Source organism: Synchiropus splendidus, chromosome 1 (assembly GCF_027744825.2).
Source record: "Synchiropus splendidus isolate RoL2022-P1 chromosome 1, RoL_Sspl_1.0, whole genome shotgun sequence".
Lineage (NCBI taxonomy): Eukaryota > Metazoa > Chordata > Actinopteri > Syngnathiformes > Callionymidae > Synchiropus > Synchiropus splendidus.
The window spans coordinates 735083-757392 of NC_071334.1; the positions used below are offsets into that span (position 1 = coordinate 735083).

General features: G+C 57.3%; 4 protein-coding genes across 5 annotated transcripts in view; 3 read left to right on the forward strand and 1 right to left on the reverse strand.

The window, feature by feature from the left end:
- Positions 1-7571: 7571 nt before the first annotated feature.
- LOC128764554 (regulator of G-protein signaling 5-like) lies at positions 7572-10573 on the forward strand. The gene is made up of 5 exons (XM_053874362.1): positions 7572-7733; positions 8291-8404; positions 8492-8553; positions 9751-9917; positions 9986-10573. Exons 1-5 carry the CDS (start codon positions 7690-7692, stop codon positions 10148-10150), a joined length of 552 nt encoding a protein of 183 aa, XP_053730337.1. The 5' UTR covers positions 7572-7689; the 3' UTR covers positions 10151-10573.
- A 293-nt stretch (positions 10574-10866) lies between these two features.
- Positions 10867-15822, forward strand: fetub (fetuin B). Its single transcript, XM_053847295.1, has 9 exons — positions 10867-10997; positions 11978-12125; positions 12199-12510; positions 12579-12683; positions 12761-12848; positions 14241-14395; positions 14452-14565; positions 14627-14713; positions 15172-15822. Exons 1-9 carry the CDS (start codon positions 10867-10869, stop codon positions 15820-15822), a joined length of 1791 nt encoding a protein of 596 aa, XP_053703270.1.
- Positions 15823-17185: 1363 nt separating this feature from the next.
- On the reverse strand, positions 17186-19326 carry si:ch211-284e20.8 (uncharacterized protein LOC563738 homolog). Of its 2 annotated transcripts, XM_053850656.1 has the most exons (7): positions 18975-19318; positions 18372-18479; positions 18133-18211; positions 17901-18067; positions 17708-17821; positions 17520-17645; positions 17186-17459 (listed from the first exon to the last, which is right to left on the reverse strand). In XM_053850656.1, the coding sequence occupies exons 1-7, from the start codon at positions 19167-19169 to the stop codon at positions 17289-17291; spliced, it is 960 nt and encodes a 319-aa protein (XP_053706631.1). In that variant the 5' UTR covers positions 19170-19318; the 3' UTR covers positions 17186-17288. The 2 variants fall into 2 exon arrangements, with proteins under 2 accessions (XP_053706631.1, XP_053706623.1); XM_053850648.1 differs by having other exon boundaries at positions 17186-17645; positions 18975-19326.
- LOC128749771 (carboxyl-terminal PDZ ligand of neuronal nitric oxide synthase protein-like) overlaps positions 19245-22310 on the forward strand; it is a 34104-nt gene continuing 31038 nt past the window's right edge. Inside the window, exons 1-3 of the mRNA XM_053849720.1 lie at positions 19245-19877; positions 19941-20012; positions 21722-21817. Of these exons, the coding sequence (XP_053705695.1) occupies positions 19773-19877; positions 19941-20012; positions 21722-21817 (273 nt within the window). The 5' untranslated portion in view covers positions 19245-19772. The remainder of the gene's footprint in view (positions 19878-19940; positions 20013-21721; positions 21818-22310) is intronic.

Here is a 22310-nt window from a genome sequence, read left to right on the forward strand (position 1 = left end):
GTGTGTGAGAGACGGGCCTGGCGGGGTCACTGGAGTTCGGCTGCATCAGCAGCATGTTGGCTCCTCCGCGGCTCAGCGGCGCCCCCGGAGGCCGACGTGAGCCCGGTCCACGCCACAGAGGAGGCCTTGATCTGGTGGGCTGCTGGAGCGGGAGTGTCGTGTCGTGTGTCAGGAGGAGGCGGCTGTGAGCTCCTCCCGACAGCTGAGCGGAGCTGCGTGTCCTGGCCACGCTGGAGATTCCAGCCGGTCCAGACGTGGCAGTGAAGTGAGTGACTCAGCCCACAGTGTCCACCTGCCAGAGACTTGACTTTCACTCTGTCATCTTCTGGGTTCATTGGTTTGTTTTTGACATTCAGACCTTGCTTTATTCCATTTTCATTTTTTTCTTCTGCTGCTGGCCAGACGTTTCCACCTCACATATCTGGGCCCTGACCACATGGCTTCATAGCACTTCACCAGCTTTGTTTACGTGGAGCTCATTGTGCACCAGTGAAATCAGGAGTCACAGTCACGAGTCACTGGAATGGGCCCCAGACTCCAGAGGCCAGGTGCAGAGGGCCGGCCCTCACCCTTCTGTCCTGCGCTGGCTCCACCTCACGCGCTCGCTGCCGTGGTCAGGAGCCACTGAAACCCTTCTTCACCTCCTTCCATCCATTTGGCCCTGGACCGCACGTCGGGCCCTGCAGCTCCTCAGACGCGACCCTCATCGCGGTTGTTCCTGCCCACCTCCACCAGAGGGCGCCGTTCCCCTTCGACTGCTGTTCATTTGTGCAAGCGGCTCGAGCTCGTGTGACGTGAGGCCTCTTCAGGCGTCCGGTCTGGTCCCGTCAGCTCATGGACTTGGACTCAGTCCCGCCCAGGGATGGCCCTGAGCCTCAGGAGGCCCTCAGGAACCATCTTAAAACCAGCTGCTCCACGCTCCAGCACTGGTTCTGTCGTTTGGTGCCGAGTTGCAGCAGCTGTTCGGGACGTTTTACCATCCAGCAGCAATAATTCTTCCACTCTGGTGGAACGTTTGACGCACTGTCTGAGTCAAACAAAGAAAAGAAAACAAAACAGCTGCTTTTAGTGACTCACTTCATTCACGCTCCTTCAGGAGAAAGAACTCTTGAGTCTTACAGGGCTCAGTGTCGCCACCTAGTGGTGACACGCAGTACTGCTATTCAATTGCAGTTGGAGTTAAAGGTCAATTCAATGGACTTTACCAACATATTACAAATAAAACAAAGTGTCAGTTAAACATTTAGCAATGTTCTGTGCGCAGACACACTGCTTGCAGTCTGCTTGAATGAAGGAGTGGTTGGACATCATTGCATGGTACCAAAGTCCAACCACTGAGGCAAGAACGCAGGCACTCTCACCAGACAAGTGTCAGAAGACAAATGAAAATAACAGAGGAGGACTTCAGAGACTCTCTCCAGCACATGGAGCAGGTTCTGCAGCGTCCTCCACAGGAACAGGGTCTGAGAGACAAGACTCTGCCATCACAGAGCATCTGTTCCAGGACTGGGCAGAGCCTCTCTGACCGGAGGAACAGGCTGAGTCCATCCAGCTGAGTCCATCAGGGGTCGCCGACTTCTTTTTGTCAACGCCAAGCTGCCTGCCAGCTATTCAACAACAAGAAAACCACAACAGGAGGCGTCACCGAACCGGCAGAAACAAACAAACTTAAATCTGGAAACAGAGAGACAAAAACACAACGAATAGAAATAGTAAATCACAGAACAAACCAGGAAACAGGCAAAAAACAGAGGAAGGAACAGAACACTTACTCAGGCACCAGGGCTTCAGACAGAGTCATCAAAACAAGCTAGCAAGCGCACGGAGGGAGAGACCGAAGGAGGAGAGCCACTTTACCACGGCAACAAGAGGAGACCATCTGGCACACGCTGCTGGGGTCCAGGTGAGCAGGGGCTGACTGGCTCCAGCCGAGTGCCACAGAGAGCAAAGAAGAGAGCAAAACAGGACTCACATGACCAAAATAAAAGCGGAATCATGACAAAAACACTGGGTTTTCTCTCCTTGTCCAGGTGTTTACTACTTTACTGCAGTTTGACTGAGTTTCTCACAAGTCTCCGTTTCTGCTTCGCACATTGCTCCAGTGGATTTATGGTTTGATATTGAAGATATTGAGGACAATGTTCATCTGCTCCAATAGAATCATCGTCTCTGCAGCTCATGTTCATGATATTGGAGCAGAATCACACTGTTTTTCATCTGAGCTCTTTTCTCTGTTGGGTCCACTGAGTTTGACTTTGAGATGTTTTGTCATCATCATCTCCATGTTTCTTTCTTCTTGTTGCTCTTTTGACCAATAATAGGATTCAAAAACACTGTGGCCTCACAACAGTCGCAGTGTTTCAGACATGTTTGATCAAGTTGATCCTGACTGATATAAAAGTGCTTCAAATATTCCAACCATAATGTGATGATGATCTTCTGAATGGAAAGAGTTCAGTGGCTCCTCACATCAAGTCTTTCAAGTCTTGTCACAATGGAGGATTGAAAAAGTCTCACTTGTTGATGACACTCGTCTCTTTCACAGCCTGAGCTACTGTGGACTGTCAGAGAGAAGTGGTTCCCTTCTGTCCTCAGTCCTCAGCTCTCCGTCCTCTAGTCTGACACTACTGGACCTGGGCTGGAACAAGCTGGAGGATGCAGGAGTGGAGCTGCTGTCTGCTGGACTGAAGAGTCCACACTGTCACCTGGAGACTCTCAGGTCAGAACACATCATCTCCTCTCTTCAGTTCTGCTCCACCACTGGACGGTTCTTCTGCTCTCATGGTTTTCTAAAACACTGTTTCTCCTTCATTACAGTCTGAGATTGTGTAGGATCTCAGAGAGAGGCTGTGCTTCTCTGGCCTCAGCTCTGACCTCTAGCCCCTCCCACCTGAGAGAGCTGGACCTGAGCTCCAACCATCCAGAAGGACCAGGACTGGAGCTGCTGTCTGCTGGACTGAGGAGTCCAGACTGGAGGCTGGAGACTCTCAGGTATGGACAGAGCAGCAGAACTGACTGACTGAGCTCCAAAGAGCTTCAGACTGAACATGTGATCCAGGAGCAGACAGAGAGGATGTGGGTGTGTGAGGCTGCTCAGACTCTTCATCTGAACTGAGCACATGAATCCAAACACATGACATGTTCTCCTGCTGGACACCAGTGGAAGCACCAAGGAGACAGTAGAGACTGAGCAGCTGTTTAGAGATCCATCTTTGTTGTCATCAACAGTCATGAAAGAGCCGTCCACTGAGCAGCAGGAGATAATAGTCCTGAAACATCTGAAGTCACATGGAGCTGCTCTCATCCTTCTCTCTCTTTCTTCCTCCAGGCTGGAACACTGTGGCCTGGAATCATCGTGCATGTTATTTTGTTTATTTTGTGTGTAACCGGACCCGCTCGATCAGGTCCGAACCGTGGTCAGGAACCTCCGGGTGTGTGACACAGTATGTTCCAAAAGAAAAATCTCCGGCTCTCTGCTTGTCTGACCAAGTTCATTTTGTACGAGCACCAGTTTCAGGTGCCGCGCTCCCGCACTCTCTGGCTGTGTCACACCCCTCACCTCAACACAGGCCCACCTGAGCGAACATGTGTTTTGATGGAGCATCTGCATGTTCTTACACAGCAGATCAGTCGATGAACATCTGGGCTATGACTCCGTCTGACTTACTACCAGTATTTTTGGTGTCAGTTGCGGAGTTAGTTCATCTTTTGGCGGGGCGGAAGAGACTGAGGAGGAGAGGGAAACGTGCCGGTGCGCTCGTTCGCCTTCGTCCAAGAGGATCGCGCTTCCCGGGATAATCCTCTCCAACGTCCGCTCGCTCATGGTGGACTGGCGCTGATGTTGAGACGGAACAGGGACTTGTGTTTCGTGTTTCACGGAGACGTGGTTGAGCGATCTCATCCCGGACACTGCGCTTCATCTGGAGGGTTTCCAGCTTCACCGCGCGGACCGGGTTCCGGAGCTCACCGGCAAAACCAGAGGCGGAGGACTGTGTTTCTACATCAACAGTCGCTGGTGTACGGACGTGACGGTGATCTTTCAGCACTGCGCTCCCTCTCTGGAATGTCTGATCGTCAACTGTCAGCCATTTTACTCCCCACGTGAGTTGGCTTCATTCATTCTGGCTGCCGTATATATCCCGCCCAGCGCGGATGGACGCTTGCGGATCAGGTTCTGCATGTGGAGCGAACTTTCCCGGACTCTCCTGTGATGGTGCTTGGTGACTTCAACAAGGCGACTCTGAGTGAGGAGCTTCCCAGGTGCAGGCAGGTTGTAAAATGTCCCACCAGAGAGCAGAGCGTGCTGGATCACTGTTCCTCATCGCTCCGCAACTCTTACACCGCCCTCCCTCGAGCTGCACTGGGTCTCTCTGACCACTTGATGGTTCATCTTGTTCCCACATACAAGCAGAAGCTGAAGCTGGCAAAGCCTGTGGTGAGGAGCATGAGGATCTGGACAAGTGAAGCTAAAGAGGAGCTGCAGTCTTGCATGGAGACCACAGACTGGGAGGTGTTCAGGGCTGCCACCAACAATCTGGATGAGTATACAGACACTGTGACTTCATGGATCAGCTACTGTGAAGAGTGCACAGTTCCAACGCGCACCAAGGTGAGTTATGCAAATGACAAACCTTGGTTCACAACTAAACTCAGCCAGATCAGACGGGAGAAGGAGGCAGCTCGCAAGAGTGGGGACAGGAACTGCTACAAAGAGCTGAAGTATGGGTTTCAGAGGGAGCTGAAGAAAGCTAAGGCCGCATACTCTGACAAACTCACGCAGCAGTTCTCAGCCAATGACTGGGCTGCGGTGGGGAGAGGGCTCAAGGTGGTCACTGACTACAAGCCACGTGCCCCCCACACTCTGAACAACCGCGCTCTTGCACAGGACCTTAACAACTTCTATTGTCGCTTTGAGCAGCCATATTGCACCAACACCTCTGTGGTCTCTCCAGCCCCATGTTCCACTTATTATTTATTGACTTTTTGACTGCACGTTATTCCAAAGCCCTTTCCTAGTTGGTGGGCTCCCCACTGACCATGGCAATAAAGCTGATTCTGATTCTGACCAGGATGGTTATAGATCTGACCTGAAGAAGTGTGAGTGTTTGATCCATGAGAACTGCTGGACTCTGTCAGCTTCTAGTGGAGCAGCTGTGATGTTGGTGACATCATGTGAGCCTTGAATCTGCTGCTCCCGTCAGTGGGGATCCCACCAACTAGGAAAGGGCTTCGAAATAAGGTGCTGCTAATAAAATAAAATAAATAGAATAACAACAAGGCTGTTCAGGAATTTAACAGTGTGACGGCCGAGGGGAAGAAGCTGTTCCTGTGATGGGAGGTTCTGGTCTGGATGGACCGTAGCCTCCTGCCAGAGGGAAGAGGACCAAACAGTCCATGTCCAGGGTGAGAAGGGTCGAAGGCTCTGATCCCACCTGCACGTCTCTGGGTCCTGGAGACATACAGGTCCTGAAGAGGTGTCAGGCTGCAACCATCACCTTCTCAGCAGAACCTACGATGCGCTGCAGTCTGCTCTTGTCCCTGGAGGTGGCGCTGTTGTACCAGACGGTGATAGAGGAGGTGAGGATGGACTGGATGATGGCCGTGTAGAGCTCCACCAGCAACTTCGTCGGCAGTCGTAGTTTCCGTAGCTGCCTCAGGAAGAACATTCTCTGCTGGACCTTCCTGATGAGGGACCTGATGGTTGGTCCTCAGTGATGGTGGTTCCCAGGAAGCAGAAGGAGTCCACAATAGGAATGGGTGAACCAGCCAACATGAGAGGGGACAGAGGAGCTGTTACTCTCCTGAAGTCCATGACCATCTCCACTGTCTTCTGGGCGTTGAGCTCCAGGTTGTTGTGGCTGCACCAGGACACCAGCCGCTCCACCTCCCTCCTGTAAGCCAACTCATCTCCATCTGAGATGAGCCCCATGATGGTGGTGTCATCCGCAAACTTGGTCAGCTTCACGGACTGGTGGCTGGAGGTGCAGCAGTTAGTGTACAGGGAGAAGAGCCATGGAGAGAGAACACAGCCCTGAGGAGACCCCATGTTGAGGGTCCGAGCGTCGGAGACAGTCGTCCCCACACGCTGACTCCGGCTGGTCAGGAAGTCTGTAATCCACCTGCAGAGGGAGTCAGGCACGTCCAGCTGGCGAGGCTTGCAGCAGAGGTCAAACCTGCGACTGCTCAGGTCAGTGAAGGGGCTCCATGCTTCCCTTCAACAGCTCCCCCCCCTCCCCCCGCCCTCGGTGACATCATCTGGCCTGCAGGCCCCGCAGCAGACACGCTTGATCTGGCCTCTGTTGCCGCGGTAACCTTATCAGCCAGGTCTGTGGGGTGCAGGAGGCGGAGCTTCAGAGGGGACCAGAACCTGCAGAGGAAAATTAGATTGACTCCATTAGAGAGGAAAACAAATGGATCAGCGTGGTTGTTGGTTCCACGCCAGAGAGCAGCGTTACATAAAGCCCAAGACTGCAGGACTTGGTGTGACTCGACACACTCCTCTGTGGGTCTGTGTGAGTCAGTGCACCTGCATCGTGATACTTGTAGGGACATTTGGCCAGACCCCACAAATCCAAGGCCTCAAAATAACTGGCTCCAGTCTGGTCCAGAGTCCTGGTTCAGGCAGAGGCTGGGGAAAGGGCGATGGCCGGGAGAGGTCCCCACAGGTACAGAGAGAGAGAGACAAGTGTGTGTGTGAGAGTCTCAGTGTCAGCGTTACATAAAGGCGGTGACCCCGCTGCTGCCTGGTCGCCGACCTCTCGGGTGGAAACTGGGTTTGTTTCTCCAGGACTGGAATGATAACCAAGAGGCTCATGATGAAGAACCGAGACCAGGAGCAGAAGCTCCCAAAACAAACTCATCAGAGTCTGTGGGAAAGTTCTCTCTTCATTTCCTGGAGGCGCGAGCGGCGGACGAGACCTCTGGACCCCGCAGGGACCGGCTGATCCAGGGAGACGAGCTCTGCTGCCCGCTGGTCCAGCTCTGAGGTTCTGCTCCTGCTGCTGCTCCACCTGCTCCCCTCATCTTCGGTCCTCTAGACTTCCCCTCATTCTAAGCCACAGCGCCACCTGCTGCTGCTGGACCTGCCGCTTCAGTGACCGCTCCAGGTTTCCGTGACGACCAGTCGCTCGGGGGAAGTCAACAACACATAAAGCAGCCGAGAGACACGAGAAGTAAACTTCAGGTGGAAAATCCATATTTGGTGAAAAGCCACGGTGTTTACGACTCGCCTGCCGCCAAGGTCCAAGTCTGTCCGAGGCGACCTGCAGCGCGTCCGTCATCTCCTCGAGCGCGTCACCGAGGTCTGAGCTTGTGAGACTTCTGCTGCAGAGAAGGTCTTTGTTTCCTCCATGCTTTTTCTGAGCGTGTCAGCAGACGTGCTGAGCCCACCTTCAGAGCAGATGATCTCAGAGAGTCCCACCCTGGGCACAGTTGCATCCGGAGGCCGGAGCTGGAGCAACAAAAGACCCGGTCCAGATTCAAGGTCGCAGAAAACCAGTCCAGTAATGTGTCTGTTCCACTGAGGCCGCGTCTGTTTTCCTGACTCCCTCCTCCCGGGCCCCGCACCTGACTCTGGAGGCGTCCAGTGGGGGGCGCTGCCTCGGCGGCGGGCCCCTCATCAGGGGGTGTATAAAAGGCCTGGAGTGTGGGAGCTGCGTCAGAGCGCAGAGGAGCCTGGCAGCTGTCGACATGTGTAAAGGACTAGCAGCGTTACCACAGTCCTGCCTGGAGAGGTGAGTCCCGCTGTGACTCCTCTGTCCTCTTCCTCCGAGCTTCTCCTCCTCCTCCTCCTCAGTGTCCGGCCTCTTCACTCCCCATCCAGACGCTTTCTCCAGGGTTTCACCTCTTTCCATTCTTGCCTTCACCTGACTCTGTCGTCGCTCCACCTCTGGCTGAAGGACCAGCGCGACTCGACGAAGTCAGCCAGCTGCAGATATGATCTTCATGAACCCAGCGGTCGTGTGACTGTTACACTCAGAAATCCGCTTCAGTCTCCCAAAAAAACTGTGGGGCCAAACGTGACGTTCCGGGAACCTCAGCTGGCGCAGTGTGACAGGAAGCTGTTTGAGGCTGTGTTGGGAGTCTGTGTCGAGTCGCCGCTCTGACTCGCTCTGCTGACTCTTCAGCGCCCCACACAGACCCTCCGCTCTCTCAGTAGGTCGGGGTCCACTGGCGCTCGGTCAGCGGAGCCCAGGAGGGGCGCACGGTCCTGGGGTTTCAGGCTGCCCGACGAGCCGTGTTCGAGTCTGGGACGCCGCCGCAACATGTGACCTCTGTGCCTGTCCTGCAGGGCGAAGGAGATCAAGAGCAAGTTGGGAGTCCTGCTGCAGAAGCCGGACAGCGGCGTCGACCTCATCGTGCCAGCGGCAGAGAAGCCGGAGAAGAAGCCAGAGAAGCTGGTCAGGTGAGTGGCGGCGGCGGCGCCTGCAGACTGGGCCTCCTGCTGTGTTTGCTCTCAGCCTCCACCACTCACTGGCTCTTGTGTTTGCAGACCTTCAGCAGAGGAAGCTGCTCAGTGGCGCGAGAGTCTGGAGCGAGTGCTGAACCACCGCTGTAGGTCGCACGCACGCACACACACACACACACACACACACATGGCAACACATGGCTCACCTGGACCAGACTGAGACCTGCCAAAAGGTCCTCACAAGGAGGTGTGTGTCCAAGAATTGGTCCCCTGCAAGTATGGCTATACAAGGAACACTCACACACACACAGTGACACGCACTTGAGTCATGTGATCAGGTGGAGGAAGGACACAGCTCCAGCTGTTTGTTGTTGAGTCCTGGAAATCAGTTCGTGCTGACTGTTTCTGTTGCGTCGCCATGGAAACATCCGCTTGTGTCCACGACTCTTCTCTCGAGGCTCGCTGAAGTCACCAGAGCCACACGGAGAGGAGGAGGAGGCAGAGGAGGAGGCAGAGAAGGAGGCAGAGAAGGAGGCAGAGGAGGAGGCAGAGGAGGAGTCAGAGGAGGAGTCAGAGAAGGAGGCAGAGGAGGAGGCAGAGGAGGAGGCAGAGGAGGAGGCAGAGAAGGAGGCAGAGAAGGAGGCAGAGGAGGAGGCAGAGAAGGAGTCAGAGGAGGAGGCAGAGAAGGAGGCAGAAAAGGAGTCAGAGGAGGAGGAGGAGGCAGAGAAGGAGGCAGAGGAGGAGGCAGAGGAGGAAGAGGAGGCAGAGGAGGAGGCAGAGAAGGAGGAGGAGTCAGAGAAGGAGGCAGAGGAGGAGGCAGAGGAGGAAGAGGAGGCAGAGGAGGAGGCAGAGAAGGAGGAGGAGGCAGAGGAGGCAGAGAAGGAGGCAGAGGAGGAGGAGGAGGCAGAGGAGGAGGCAGAGCTGAGTGAAAGGAACCTGGAAGAAAAGCAGCTGATGAACTCGTAGATAAAGTCGGCAGCGGAGCCGAGTCGAAGCCGTGACCTCACTGTTCCGCCTTTGTTGCGGCTCCAGCTCGGCCCGACTCTGTCATCAACTCAGCGCCGGCGCTGTTCGCAGGCCATGAGGCGTGAAGATGGAAGATAGAGTCCAGCTGCTGCGCGAGCACGTGTCCTCCTGCTGCAGCCTGAGGCCAGCAGCTCACCACTGGCCACACTGGCCTCCAGCTGACATCACTTCCTGCCGTGTTGGACGCTCGGAGAGAGTCGGGTCTGGGTGACTGGCTCACGCCTTGTGTGACACCGCGGACTCACGAGTCCCAGCGGGCCGCCCCCTGCTGGCCACTACAGGGAGAAGCCCTGAACACTCTGGTTTCCTCCCATCAGATGGCGTGGCTGCCTTCCGAAGTTTCCTCCAGTCGGAGTTCAGCGAGGAAAACATCGAGTTCTGGTCGGCCTGCGAGGACTTCAAGAGGATCCACAACCCCAGCAAGATGGCCGCCAAGGCCAAGAAGATCTACGAAGACTTCATCCAGTCCGAGGGCCCCATGGAGGTCAGGACCGCCTGCTCCTCCACGGGCCGCTTCCCTCCCCGCCTCTGACGTCACTTCCTGTCCGGCAGGTGAACATCGACCACTTCACCAAGGACGTGACCCTGAGGAACCTGGTGGAGCTCTCGCCGTCCGCCTTCGACCTGGCGCAGAAGAGGATCTTCGCTCTGATGGAGAAGGATTCCTTCGGCCGCTTCCTCCGCTCCGCGCAGTACCAGGAGCTTCTGGTCCACTAGTGCGGAGCGCGGGCGCCCGGAGGGGGCGGGGCCTAAACCTCATGTAACCGCTTTAATCATCGTGTGTGTGTGTGTGTGAAAGTGCAGGGGCAGAAGAGACTGGCGGCCGTGACTCGCTCCCACCTGGAGCTCCACCAGCCTTGACACGCCGACTCCAGAGCTCGCGTCTTTTCAGTCATGCCAATGACGAAGACATGTGGGATCCGGAGCCAGAGTGGAGCGGTCCAGGTGAGGGGGCGGAGCTCCGGTGGGCAGGTCTCGCCCAGTGTCTCCTCGGCAGGTCCTCCTCCTCGTGGCTCGTGTCACCTTCTGTAACCCGCCTGCCGCTCGCCGCCGCCGCCGTGACGCGGATCCACCAGTCCGACGTCCCAGGCCGCGAGGCGCCTGCTGTCAGCCATATATAAACGCTACTGCTGCACGCCACGCCGTGTCTGTGTGTTGGGGGGGGGGAGTCAAACAAACACTGGCCGGAAACAGATGCGGCAGCCGGAGCGGAGCCAACGTAAACACTCAGGGAGGAACACTCTGGGAAATGTCGGGACTCCTCGGATCCTCGGGGCGGGGAGGTCAGTGGGGTGGGACCAAAGCCGAGTTCTCCTGGAGGCTGCAGCGTGTGACGGGGACACCGTCCTCAGTTCTCAGCAGGTCAAAGGTCAGCTGCTTCACACACGCACTCGTTGCCTCGGGACGCCAGCGTGAGAACGTGTGACATTGCCATGGCAACCGAGCTGCGCCACCTGCTGGGGGGAGCGGAGCAGTCAGGAGGCTCTGAGAGCGCTGTGGTGGCGCCACCTGGCGGCGGCTCCTGGGACCTGCTCCGTGTGCTCGGTCCCCACGAAGGTCGCAGGTAGGTCACATGGTCCAGACCCTGCGGTGACCTCACAGGTCAGAGACGCCATGAGTGGGTGGGCAGAGATGAAGGGAAACCTGAAACCGAGTCAAAGATGAAGATGAACTGGACCTGAAACCGAGTCAAAGATGAAGATGAACTGGACCTGAAACCAAGTCAATGATGAAGATGAACTGGACCTGAAACCAAGTCAATGATGATGATGAACTGGACCTGAAACCGAGTCAATGATGAAGATGAACTGGACCTGAAACCGAGTCAATGATGAAGATGAACTGGACCTGAAACCGAGTCAAAGATGAAGATGAACTGGACCTGAAACCGAGTCAAAGATGAAGATGAACTGGACCTGAAACCGAGTCAATGATGAAGATGAACTGGACCTGAAACCGAGTCAATGATGAAGATGAACTGGACCTGAAACCGAGTCAATGATGAAGACGAACCGAGTCAATGATGAAGATGAACGGGACCTGAAACCGAGTCAATGATGAAGATGAACTGGACCTGAAACCGAGTCAATGATGATGATGAACTGGACCTGAAACCGAGTCAAAGATGAAGATGTACTCGACTTGAAACCGAGTCAATGATAAAGATGAACTGGACCTGAAACCGAGTCAAAGATAAAGATGAACTGGACCTGAAACCGAGTCAATGATAAAGATGAACTGGACCTGAAACCGAGTCAATGAAAAAGCTTTTCGTGTGTGGGACCACTGCAGGGGCCCACAGTGACCCGTGGGGCCCCAGTGACTGTAGATTGTTGGAAGTGAACGGGGGTCCGGCTCCGGTCTAGTTACACAAGGGTCCCTGAACTCAGCGGACCAGAGTCCAGCATTGATCCTGGTTCAGAGATCGTGAGGGAACCTGACCCCTGCTATTCTTCTGCTCCACGTGGGGCCACATTGGGGTGGACATGTGACTCCCGGAAGACTCCCAGGCCCGTGTGGGATCCCCATGAGCGCCCCCTGCAGGGCTGCTCCATGCTTGGCGCTCTGGCTGAGGAACAGCCCTGGGATGCTGAGGAGCCTCCTGCAGGGTTCTTCAGTGCCACGTCAAGTCAGAGTCCAGACACAGGAACCAGAGAGAGCGCTGCTCCAGTCCCTGACTCGGCAGGCTCACGTGACAGCGGGTCAGCTGACCGCCAGCGCTCTGGCTGATTGAATGACAGTTGGATCGATACGCTCCCTGATAGGGGCCGGGTCAAGGGTCACGGGGGTCGAGGGTCGTGTTTGCCCCCAGCCAGCAGGGCGGCTATAAGAGGCCGGCGCCGGCGCCGCCGCTCCATCTCCGGACCATGGCTCGCTGGGCTCTGCCGTCCCTGCTGCTGACCTGCCTCTGTGTGCGCCTGCAGGGGGCGCCGCTGGACGGGATGGAGGCGGCGTCCTGTCAGGATCCTCAGGTCGCCGCCGCCGCCCGCCTGGCGCTCAGAGAGATCAACCTGGCTCGCCAGGACGGCTACGTGCTGAAGCTGCACCGGCTGGCCGACGCTCACCTGACCAAGCAGGTAGGTCGGCTGACCGCCGGGGGGGAGGGGTCAGAGGTCGCGTGCCCACCTGTCACTGTGCCTGGCAGGGAGAGAGCGGCGCCGTCTTCTACCTCAGGCTCCAGGTGGCTGAGAGCAACTGCAGCGTGTTGCAGAGAGAGCGCCACCAAGAGTGTGAAGCCCAGGAGGCTCCAGCCGTGAGGCGCCGCACACACACACACGCACGCACACACGCGCTGGCGCAGGACGCTTCAAGGTCGTCTCCCCGCAGGTCATCGGCGTGTGCAAGGCCGCCATCTTCATCAGCCGCGTCCAGCGCGTGGTGCGCCTCTACAAGTACGACTGCGCCCTCAGAGCAGGTAGGGCTCCGCTCCGCTCCTCTGCTGGCCCGTGAAGCCCCCCAGGCTCCGTCCTGCCTCCCTGCCGCCGCAGTGGAGACTCTGACTCTGGGCTGCTGTTTGGCTCCACTGAAGACTGTTGCTTCATTTGTCTGTGTCCACACGGGATGCTGTTGCTCCGTCTGCAGTCTTGGTTCAAGTCAGGTGGAGTCAGGTCCAGCCAAGTTGAATCGAGTCCAGTCGAGTCGTGTCAAGTTGGGTCAAGTTGGGTGGAGCCACGTCGAGTCAGGTCGGGTCAGGTCGGGTCAGGTCGAGCCAAGTCGAGTCAAGTCAAGTCAAGTCAAGTTGAGTGGAGTCAAGTTGAGTGGAGTCAAGTTGAGTGGAGTCAAGTCAAGTCAAGTGGAGTCAAGTTGAGTGGAGTCAAGTTGAGTGGAGTCAAGTCAAGTCAAGTGGAGTCAAGTTGAGTGGAGTCAAGTTGGGTGGAGCCACGTCAAGTCAGGTCGGGTCAGGTCGAGCCAAGTTGAGTCAAGTCAAGTCAAGTCAAGTCCAGTGGAGTCAGGTTGAGCCAAGTTGGGTCGAGTCAAGTCGGGTCGTGTCAGATCGGGTCAGGTCGAGCCAAGTCAAGTCAGGTTGAGACAAGTCGAGTCAAGTCAAGTCAAGTCAAGTCAAGTCAAGTGGAGTCAAGTTGAGTGGAGTCAGGTCCAGCCAAGTTGAATCGAGTCCAGTTGAGTTGAGTTGGGTTGATTCGGGTCGAACCAAGTCGAGTCAAGTCAAGTCAAGTCAAGTCAAGTTGAGTGGAGTCAAGTTGAGTGGAGTCAAGTCAAGTCAAGTGGAGTCAAGTTGAGTGGAGTCGGGTTGAGCCAAGTTGGGTCGAGTCAAGTCGGGTCGTGTCAGATCAGGTCAGGTCGAACCAAGTCAAGTCAGGTTGAGACAAGTCGAGTCAAGTCAAGTGGAGTCAAGTTGAGTGGAGTCAAGTCGAGTGGAGTCAGGTACAGCCAAGTTGAATCGAGTCCAGTCGAGTTGAGTTGGTTGATTCGGGTCAAGCCAAGTCGAGTTGGGTCGAGTCAGATCAGGTCAGGTCGAGCCAAGTTGAGTCAAGTCAAGTCAAGTGGAGTCAAGTTGAGTGGAGTCAGGTTGAGCCAAGTTGGGTCGAGTCAACTCGGGTCGTGTCAGATCGGGTCAGGTCGAGCCAAGTCAAGTCAGGTTGAGACAAGTTGAGTCAAGTGGAGTCAAGTCGAGTGGAGTCAAGTCGAGTGGAGTCAGGTCCAGCCAAGTTGAATCAAGTCCAGTCGAGTTGAGTTGGGTTGATTCGGGTCAAGCCAAGTCGAGTTGGGTCGGGTCGAGTCAGATCGAGCCAAGTCAAGTCAGGTCGAGCCAAGTCTAATGCCCCCTCGTCCCCGCCCCCCCCCACAGCCCTCCACAAAACGTGCGCCGACTGTCCGGCCCTGATGGACCTGGGCGACGGCCAGGTCCAGTCCATCGCCGCCCGCTCCCTGCTGCAGTACCAGAAGGACGCGCAGCTGCGTAAACACTTCGCCGTGCTGCAGGTCACCCGGGCCTCGCTTTCGGTGAGTCGGCTCCGCCCACTCGTCCGGGGCGCCGCCTGACTGTGGCTCTGCTGCAGGTGTCCATCGGGAACATCTACAACGTGGACTACACCATCCAGGAGACCACCTGCGGCGCCGACGTGGAGAGCCCCACGGCAGACAAGTGCCCCCTGCTGGACTGCGAGTTCACGGTGAGTCCCTGAGCCCGACGGGCCGGGCCCGGTCTCACTCAGGTCGCTCTCCGCTCCTCAGCACCGCGGCTTCTGCCGGGCCTCGCAGTTCCCCACCCAGGACGGAGGAACCCAGCTGTCAGTGCAGTGCCAGATCTTCGAGTCGGAGGTGAGGCCCAGACCTGCGCATCAGCTCGCAGAGCTCAGTGGCGGCTCCCAGGAAAACCAACAGTGGCTTTGATGACAGTGTGTTGCTGGTCCAGTGACGTCACAGAGACCGAGCCAAAACTGTCCAAGACTCACACACGCTCGCTCACTGACACACACACACACTCACACTCAGCAGAGCGTTTTCCCACTGAGGTGAACGACGCAGAGGAAATAGCGTGAAAGGCAACATTGTTCAGCAGGTGACACACCTCAACATTCGCCGTGTAGCGCCAACACTGTCACCGGTGACGTCCTCTCTGTCACGTCACCGGACCAGCAACACGCCGCCAGCAGACGTAAACACACGCCACCGTTGCTTCCTACGTGGTTTGGTCCGACGCACTGAGCATGTCCTGCACCGTAGTCCGCGGCTCGGGCGGCAAGGCAGCGGCATGACTCGCTGCGGTGTCTTCTCAGGCGGCTGAGCGGGAGAAGGTTCTGCACGCTGCCCAAACTGACCACGCCCACAAGGACACGCACTCTCACGACCCCAAACACGACGGCAGCCACCCAGTGGACGACGCCCACACGCACGACCACGCACACCACCACACCAAGCCGCACTCCCATAGCCACAGTCACGAGCACCACCACGGCCACGCCCACGACCACGTGCACGCGCACCACGCCAAGGCGCACGACCACTCCGGCGACACTCCCCACCACCACCACCAGTACAAGCACGCCGACGGTGTGCACACGCACGAGCACGACCACGAGCTGGCGTTGGACCACGAGCACAAGCACGCGCACCTGCACGAGCACGAGCACCACCACCACCACCACCAGCACCAGGACCAGATGGCCAGCCAGCGCCAGCCCCAGGGCGCTGTGAGGATGCTGCCCCGCCTGGACCAGGCCGCCACGCTGCCGGCGTTCCCGGACCGCCCGGCCGCCGGACTGGAGGAGGCCGCCGCCCTGCCGCTCGTCCCCGACCCCGACATCCCGGGACAGATGGAGCCTTTCATCAGGCCCTTCCCTGCCGCCGCCTCGGCCGCCTGCCCCTCGGCCGACCCCGGCGATGTGCTGTCCGACTTGTTCTCCCAAGACCCCGAGTTTAAGGTCTGAGCCTGGTCGGACCAAACCTGAGTTCCTCGGACCAGAGAGAGAGAGAGAGAGAGAGCGCCGCACCACATGTGTCCCGGCGCTGTGTCAGCCTTGTTGTCGCCGCAGGTCACACCAATACCTCCAATAAAAAACTGAAACTGCTGTTTGTCTGGAGTTTGAGACCACAGTCGGCCCATGGTGGGTGAGACAGAGCTGAGCCAAAAGACACGGCTCTGTCGTCCAGGGACACGTGCAGAGAGCGACTCTGTCATGGCAGACGGCGGTCAGCAGCGGCGCCTCCTTCCGACAGGGCCCAGCCGATGCAACTGACTCTCGTCTCCACGGTAACTGAGTCTTGTCTCCACGGTAACTGACTCTCGTGTCTGTGGTAACTGACTCTCATCTCCATGGTAACTGACTCTCGTCTTCATGGTAACTGACTCTCGTCTTCACGGTAACTGACTCTCGTCTCCATGGTAACTGACTCTCATCTCCATGGTAACTGAGTCTCATCTCCATGGTAACTGAGTCTCATCTCCATGGTAACTGACTCTCATCTCCATGGTAACTGAATCTCATCTCCATGGTAACTGACTCTCGTCTCCATGGTAACTGAATCTCATCTCCATGGTAACTGACTCTCATCTCCATGGTAACTGAGTCTCGTCTTCACGGTAACTGAGTCTCGTCTCCATGGTAACTGACTCTCATCTCCATGGTAACTGACTCTCGTCTCCATGGTAACTGACTCTCATCTCCATGATAACTGAGTCTCATCTCCATGGTAACTGACTCTCATCTCCATGGTAACTGACTCTCATCTCCATGATAACTGAGTCTCATCTCCATGGTAACTGACTCTCATCTCCATGATAACTGACTCTCATCTGCATGGTAACTGACTCTCATCTCCATGGTAACTGACTCGTCTCCATGGTAACTGACTCTCATCTCCATGGTAACTGACTCTCATCTCCATGATAGCTGACTCGTCTCCATGGTAACTGACTCTCATCTCCATGGTAACTGACTCTCGTCTGCATGGTAACTGACTCTCATCTCCATGATAACTGACTCTCATCTCCATGGTAACTGACTCTCGTGTCTGTGGTAACTGAGTCTCATCTCCATGGTAACTGACTCTCATCTCCATGATAACTGACTCTCATCTCCATGGTAACTGAGTGTCATCTCCATGGTAACTGACTCTCATCTCCATGATAACTGAGTCTCATCTCCATGATAACTGAGTCTCATCTCCATGATAACTGACTCTCATCTGCATGGTAACTGACTCTCATCTCCATGGTAACTGACTCTCGTCTCCATGGTAACTGACTCTCATCTCCATGGTAACTGAGTCTCATCTCCATTGTAACTTCACTCGTAACACTTTATTTGAGGAGTAAAAAAATCTTAAAAGAGACTCAGTGACTCGTTCGAGAAAGGACGCGTGACTTGAGAGACCCTTCTCCGACGGGGCCATGTCACAGTCTGAGTCTCTGGAGGCCCAGATGGTGTCGGCGGGCGCCAGGACAGGAGGCGGCCCCCGGGGGGGACCTGGGCCGGGAGGCTCGGTCCACCAGGGTCCCGAGCAGGGTCTGGGTCCTGGTGCTGGGGCAGCTGCCGCTGGAGTGCGCTGACTCCTCCGCCGCCCCCTGGTGGACACAGGAGAGGCTCAGACAGTCGCCCCGCAGGTCCACGGCGGTCTCCAGTACCTGCGGCTCGTAGATCTCACAGCGGACCTCCACCGGCTTCTGAGACCAGGTCTTCTGTCCAGCCTGCAGCTGGACCTGGAACGGCTGCTCTTGGCCCACATGTGAGCCCTCGCAGAACCCCCGGCGCTGCTGGGTCAGAGCGGGTCACGACAGTCCCAGACGAGCGAGTCAATCGGAGGTGGACTCACCGCTGAGCGACAGTCCCTCAGGGAGCAGTCAGCGGCGTCGGCGGGGTCAGAGGTGGTGGGGCAGGCCGTCTCCACGATGGTGAACTCCACAAAGTAGGACGGACCCACCACCCACTGGCCGAGAGAGGAGGCGCTGTTACTGGGCTGAGAGGGTGAGGGGCCCCCACAGAGGCAGCAGACAGACTGGCGGCACCTGGAAACTGGCTCTGGTGATGTGCTCCAGGGAGAAGCGGCGGCTGAGGCCACTCTCCTGGTTGAACCTCTGCAGGGAGAGGTTGGCCACCTCCTGGACCACGGGCTCCTGCAGGCTCTCCGCCGTGGGACAGTCGGGGCACTCCTGGACCACCTCGGTGGCTGGAACTGGGCGGTGGAGGGCTGGGGTCAGAATCACCGGCCGCCGTCTGGGAGTCAAACCTGGGGCTCACCTTTCCTGGTGGAGCAGCTGTAGCTCTGGAGCCGGACGCTGGAGTCGACGGCGGCAGAGGCCTGACACTCGCCAAACACCTGCACACACACACGAGGAGTTCAGCTCCCAGGGCGGGGTCATGTGACCAGCCAGGAGCCCACACACACACACACACACACACACACACACACACACACACACACACCGCTGAGCTACAGCCTGAACACAGAGAATCTGGCGCCACCCGGTGGAACCTACCGGAACACGGTCAATGCTTCGCACTTCACACTGCGTCCAGTGCCTCCTGCTGATGACGTGACACCTGGTCTCCAGGACGTCCAGCTGGAGGCTGAAGACGGAGGAGTTCTGGACAAACACACACACAGACACATCACAGCTGCGGGCCTCTGTGTGTGAGTCGAGCGTGTGTGTGTCTGTGTGTGTGAGTGAGTGTGTTGAGTGTGTCAAGTGTGTGTGTCCTGTGTCTGTGTGTGTGTTGAGTGTGTGTCGAGTGTGTGTGTCCTGTGTCTGTGTGTGTGTGGAGTGTGTGTCGAGTGTGTGAGTGTTGTCGTGTGTGTCATGTGTGTGTGTGTGTGTCTGTGTGTGTGTGTGAGTGTGTGTGTGTGTGAGTGTGCGTGTGTGTGAGTGTGTTGAGTATGTGTGTTGACTGTGTGTGTGTGTGTCGAGTGTGTGTGTGTCTGTGTGTGTGAGTGTGTCAAGTGTGTGTGTCGTGTGTCATGTGTCGAGTGTGTGTGTCATGTGTGTGTGTGAGTGTGTTGAGTGTGTCGATTGTGTGTCTGTGTGTGTCGAGTGTGTGTGTGTCCTGTGTCTGTGTGTGTGTCGAGTGTGTGTGTGTGTGACCTGCAGATCCGTCCTGCTGAAGTCGTAGACTCTGTTGAGGCTGAGGACGTAGCCCTGCACCTGGTCCTGGTTGATCTGCTGCAGCGTCTCCTCCGCCACCCTCAGCACCTCGCTGCTGCTGCAGCCTCCAGGGTCGGCGCTGGCCAGCTGCAGCAGCAGGGCGCAGGCCACACTCCGCCACACACACGCGCTCATCCTGGCTCCTCTGTGGGCCCCGCGCTGCTGACCGAGCTGCTGCTGCTGCTGGACTTTGACCTTTGGCCTGCAGCTCTGACAAACAGCCGCTATCAGCCGCTGCAGGTCAGAGGTCACAGAGGCTGGAGCCACCGAGCTCGACCAATCACTGAGGGCCGCTCACGCGCGCCTCATGCAACGCGATAGAGGTCACTGCCGCTTTGGTCCACCAGAGGGAAGTGTCTCCACACGCTCGGGAGGGGCGACGAGCAGGGGCCACTGCGAGGGGCTCCTGAGAGAGTGAGGGGCTCCTGAGTGAGTGAGTGAGAGGCTCCTCCCTTGTGAGGCGGCTCCTCCTCCGGAGCTCCGCGGGTCTGCAGCGGCTCCTCCAATCACACTGCCCGGGCAGAGTGTGGAAGGAGGCAGGACTAACTTCCGCACAGTCCACCGCGCCGGCGGAGTCGCTTCGTGGACGGTCGCACGTCCCCGTGGATCAGCCGTTCGAGCGGACACGGCGTGCGTGTGTCTGTGTGTGTGTGCGCGCGCGCGCGGGCGCTGCGATGGCGGGACGGAGCTCCGCGCGCACGGACGCTCTCTGACCGGAGACCCGCGCGGGGCAACAACATGCCCGCCAGGACCAAGTACAACCTGGTGGACGACGGGCGGGACCTGCGGATCCCGCTGCACAACGAGGAAGCTTTCCAGCACGGAATCAACTTCGAGGCGAAGGTAAACGGGCGGCGCGCCGCGGCTGCGACTCCCCTGACCGCTGCGTCTCGTGTCGCCCCGCAGTACATCGGCAGCCTGGACGTGACGAGGCCGAGCAGCCGAGTGGAGATCGTGGCGGCGATGAGGCGGATCCGGGTGAGTGGCCGCGTCTGAACTCGGCTCCGGAGAGGTCATGTCGAGTCTGTGGTTCGGTGACCGGAAGTACCGGAGGTTTTTCCACGTGACTCTGCGGACCGACCGGAAGAGCGAGTTGTGTTGCAGAGGAACCTCTGAGCTCCCGGGAGCCTGGTGTGGCCCCTCCTCCTCACGGTGACTCGGAGGCTGTTGTTGTGTGAAGAACCAGGAAGTGTTGGAATGTCAGCTGCTCCTTTGACCCGGGTCCAGTCCAGCTGGGGTCAGGTCACGAGTCCCTCAGAACCGAGTCAAGGGAGGTCGGGTGGTGCAGAGGAGCAGGTGACTCGAGTCCGTCCTGCCAACAGGACGCCACGACTCGAGTCTCCTGGGCTGCGAGTCAGTGACTCACCTGCGACTGTGACTCTGGCATGGTTGGACTTGGTTGGACTCGCTGGTGTTGTGACCACAAACAGCAGCAGGTGAGGTGTTGAGACACGCGGGTCTCCAAGTCACCCTGGACTCTGCAGCTGCTCAGGGGTCCAGCATCACTTGGGGCGAGTCTCTTTTGAAGCCGCTCGCTGGACCGTGAATCCTGGCTCCGCCCCCAGAGACCGCTGAGTGTGTCACCATGGCAACCAGCCACAGGTCTGTCCAGGCGACTGAAGGGAACCAGTTCTGCAGTGAGTCTCAGTCGGACAAGTCACTCGCTGACCTGGTGACTTGGACAGACGAGTGGAGCAGAGGCCACATCTGCCTGTCAGCAGGTCGACTCAGGACCCAAGTGGCGACCCGCTCACAACATGCGGATGGTTCTGCCATGGAGCGAGTCGCCTCTGGACCCGCGAGTCCGAGGTTACGTTGAGCTCAGAAGACATGGTGAGGAATGACTTGTCAAGGAAGGTGACTTGGGGGATGGGGAGACTCGAGTGAAAAGACAAGGTGAGAAATGACTTGTCAAGGAAGGTGACTCGAAGGCAGGGGAGACTCGAGTGAAAAGACAAGGGGAAGAATGACTTGTCAAGAAAGGTGACTCGAGGGAGAAGACAAGGTGAAGAATGACTTGGGGAGGAAGGTGACTTGAGGCAGAAGACAAGGGGAAGAATGACTTGTCAAGGAAGGTGACTCGAAGGCAGGGGATCCTTAGCCTTGAGGAGGGAGAAGACTTGAGGGAGAACACATGTGTTGAGGAGAGACTCGGCGAGCCAGACGACTGGAGCTGACCTCAGAGTTTGCAGTTGTGAGGTGGTGACGACTGGAGTCCAGCAGGAATGTGAAGTATGAGCGAGTGAGGAGGAGGAGGAGGGGGGTGTGGTGGGGGGTTGAGGCCTAGCGTTTCCATGGCGACCAGCTGCGGAATGTTGGAGGAGCCGTCAGCTGGTTCTGCTGGTGGACTGGACCTGGATCCGGCAGGAAGCTGAGGAGGACACGGACCTGGTGGGGGACAGGTGTGTGTGCGTGGGCCGCGGGGCGACAGCTGGGACAGGAAGTGACCTCAGGAAACAGGAAGGGCGGGAGCTGCCGTCCGTCCTGCAGGAGCCAGTGTGTGTTTCCTTCCTGCTCCACGTCACCCAGGCAGGGCTGAGCGCCACCTGCTGGCCTCACCGCCCCTGTGTTGATGCAGCAGGAGGAGGAGCGGCAGGAAGTGGCAGCTGCAGCCTGACGGAGAGCTGGAGCCGTGATTGGTCAGCTCTGCGGTTTCCTGTCTAACCAGTGTGTCTGTGCTGCTGCAGTACGAGTTCAAGGTGAAGAACATCAAGAAGAAGAAGGTCAACATGGTGGTGTCGGTGGACGGCGTGCGAGTCGCTCTGAGGAGGAAGAAGAAGAAGGTGAGTGGAGTCGAGCTGCTGCTGAGGCCAACCACACACCACCTTCAGACACAGGTCACCACCTTCAAACACAAGTCATCACCTTCAGACACGAGTCACCACCTTCAGACACAGGTCACCACCTTCAGACACGAGTCACCACCCTCAGACACGAGTCACCACCCTCAGACACGAGTCACCACCCTCAGACACGAGTCACCACCTTCAGACACGAGTCACCACCTTCAGACACAGGTCACCACCTTCAGACACGAGTCACCACCCTAAGACACGAGTCACCACCTTCAGGCACGAGTCACCACCTTCAGACACGAGTCACCACCTTCAGACACAGGTCACCACCTTCAGACACAGGTCACCACCTTCAGACACGAGTCACCACCCTAAGACACGAGTCACCACCTTCAGGCACGAGTCACCACCTTCAGACACGAGTCACCACCTTCAGACACGAGTCACCACCTTCAGACACGAGTCACCACCTTCAGACACA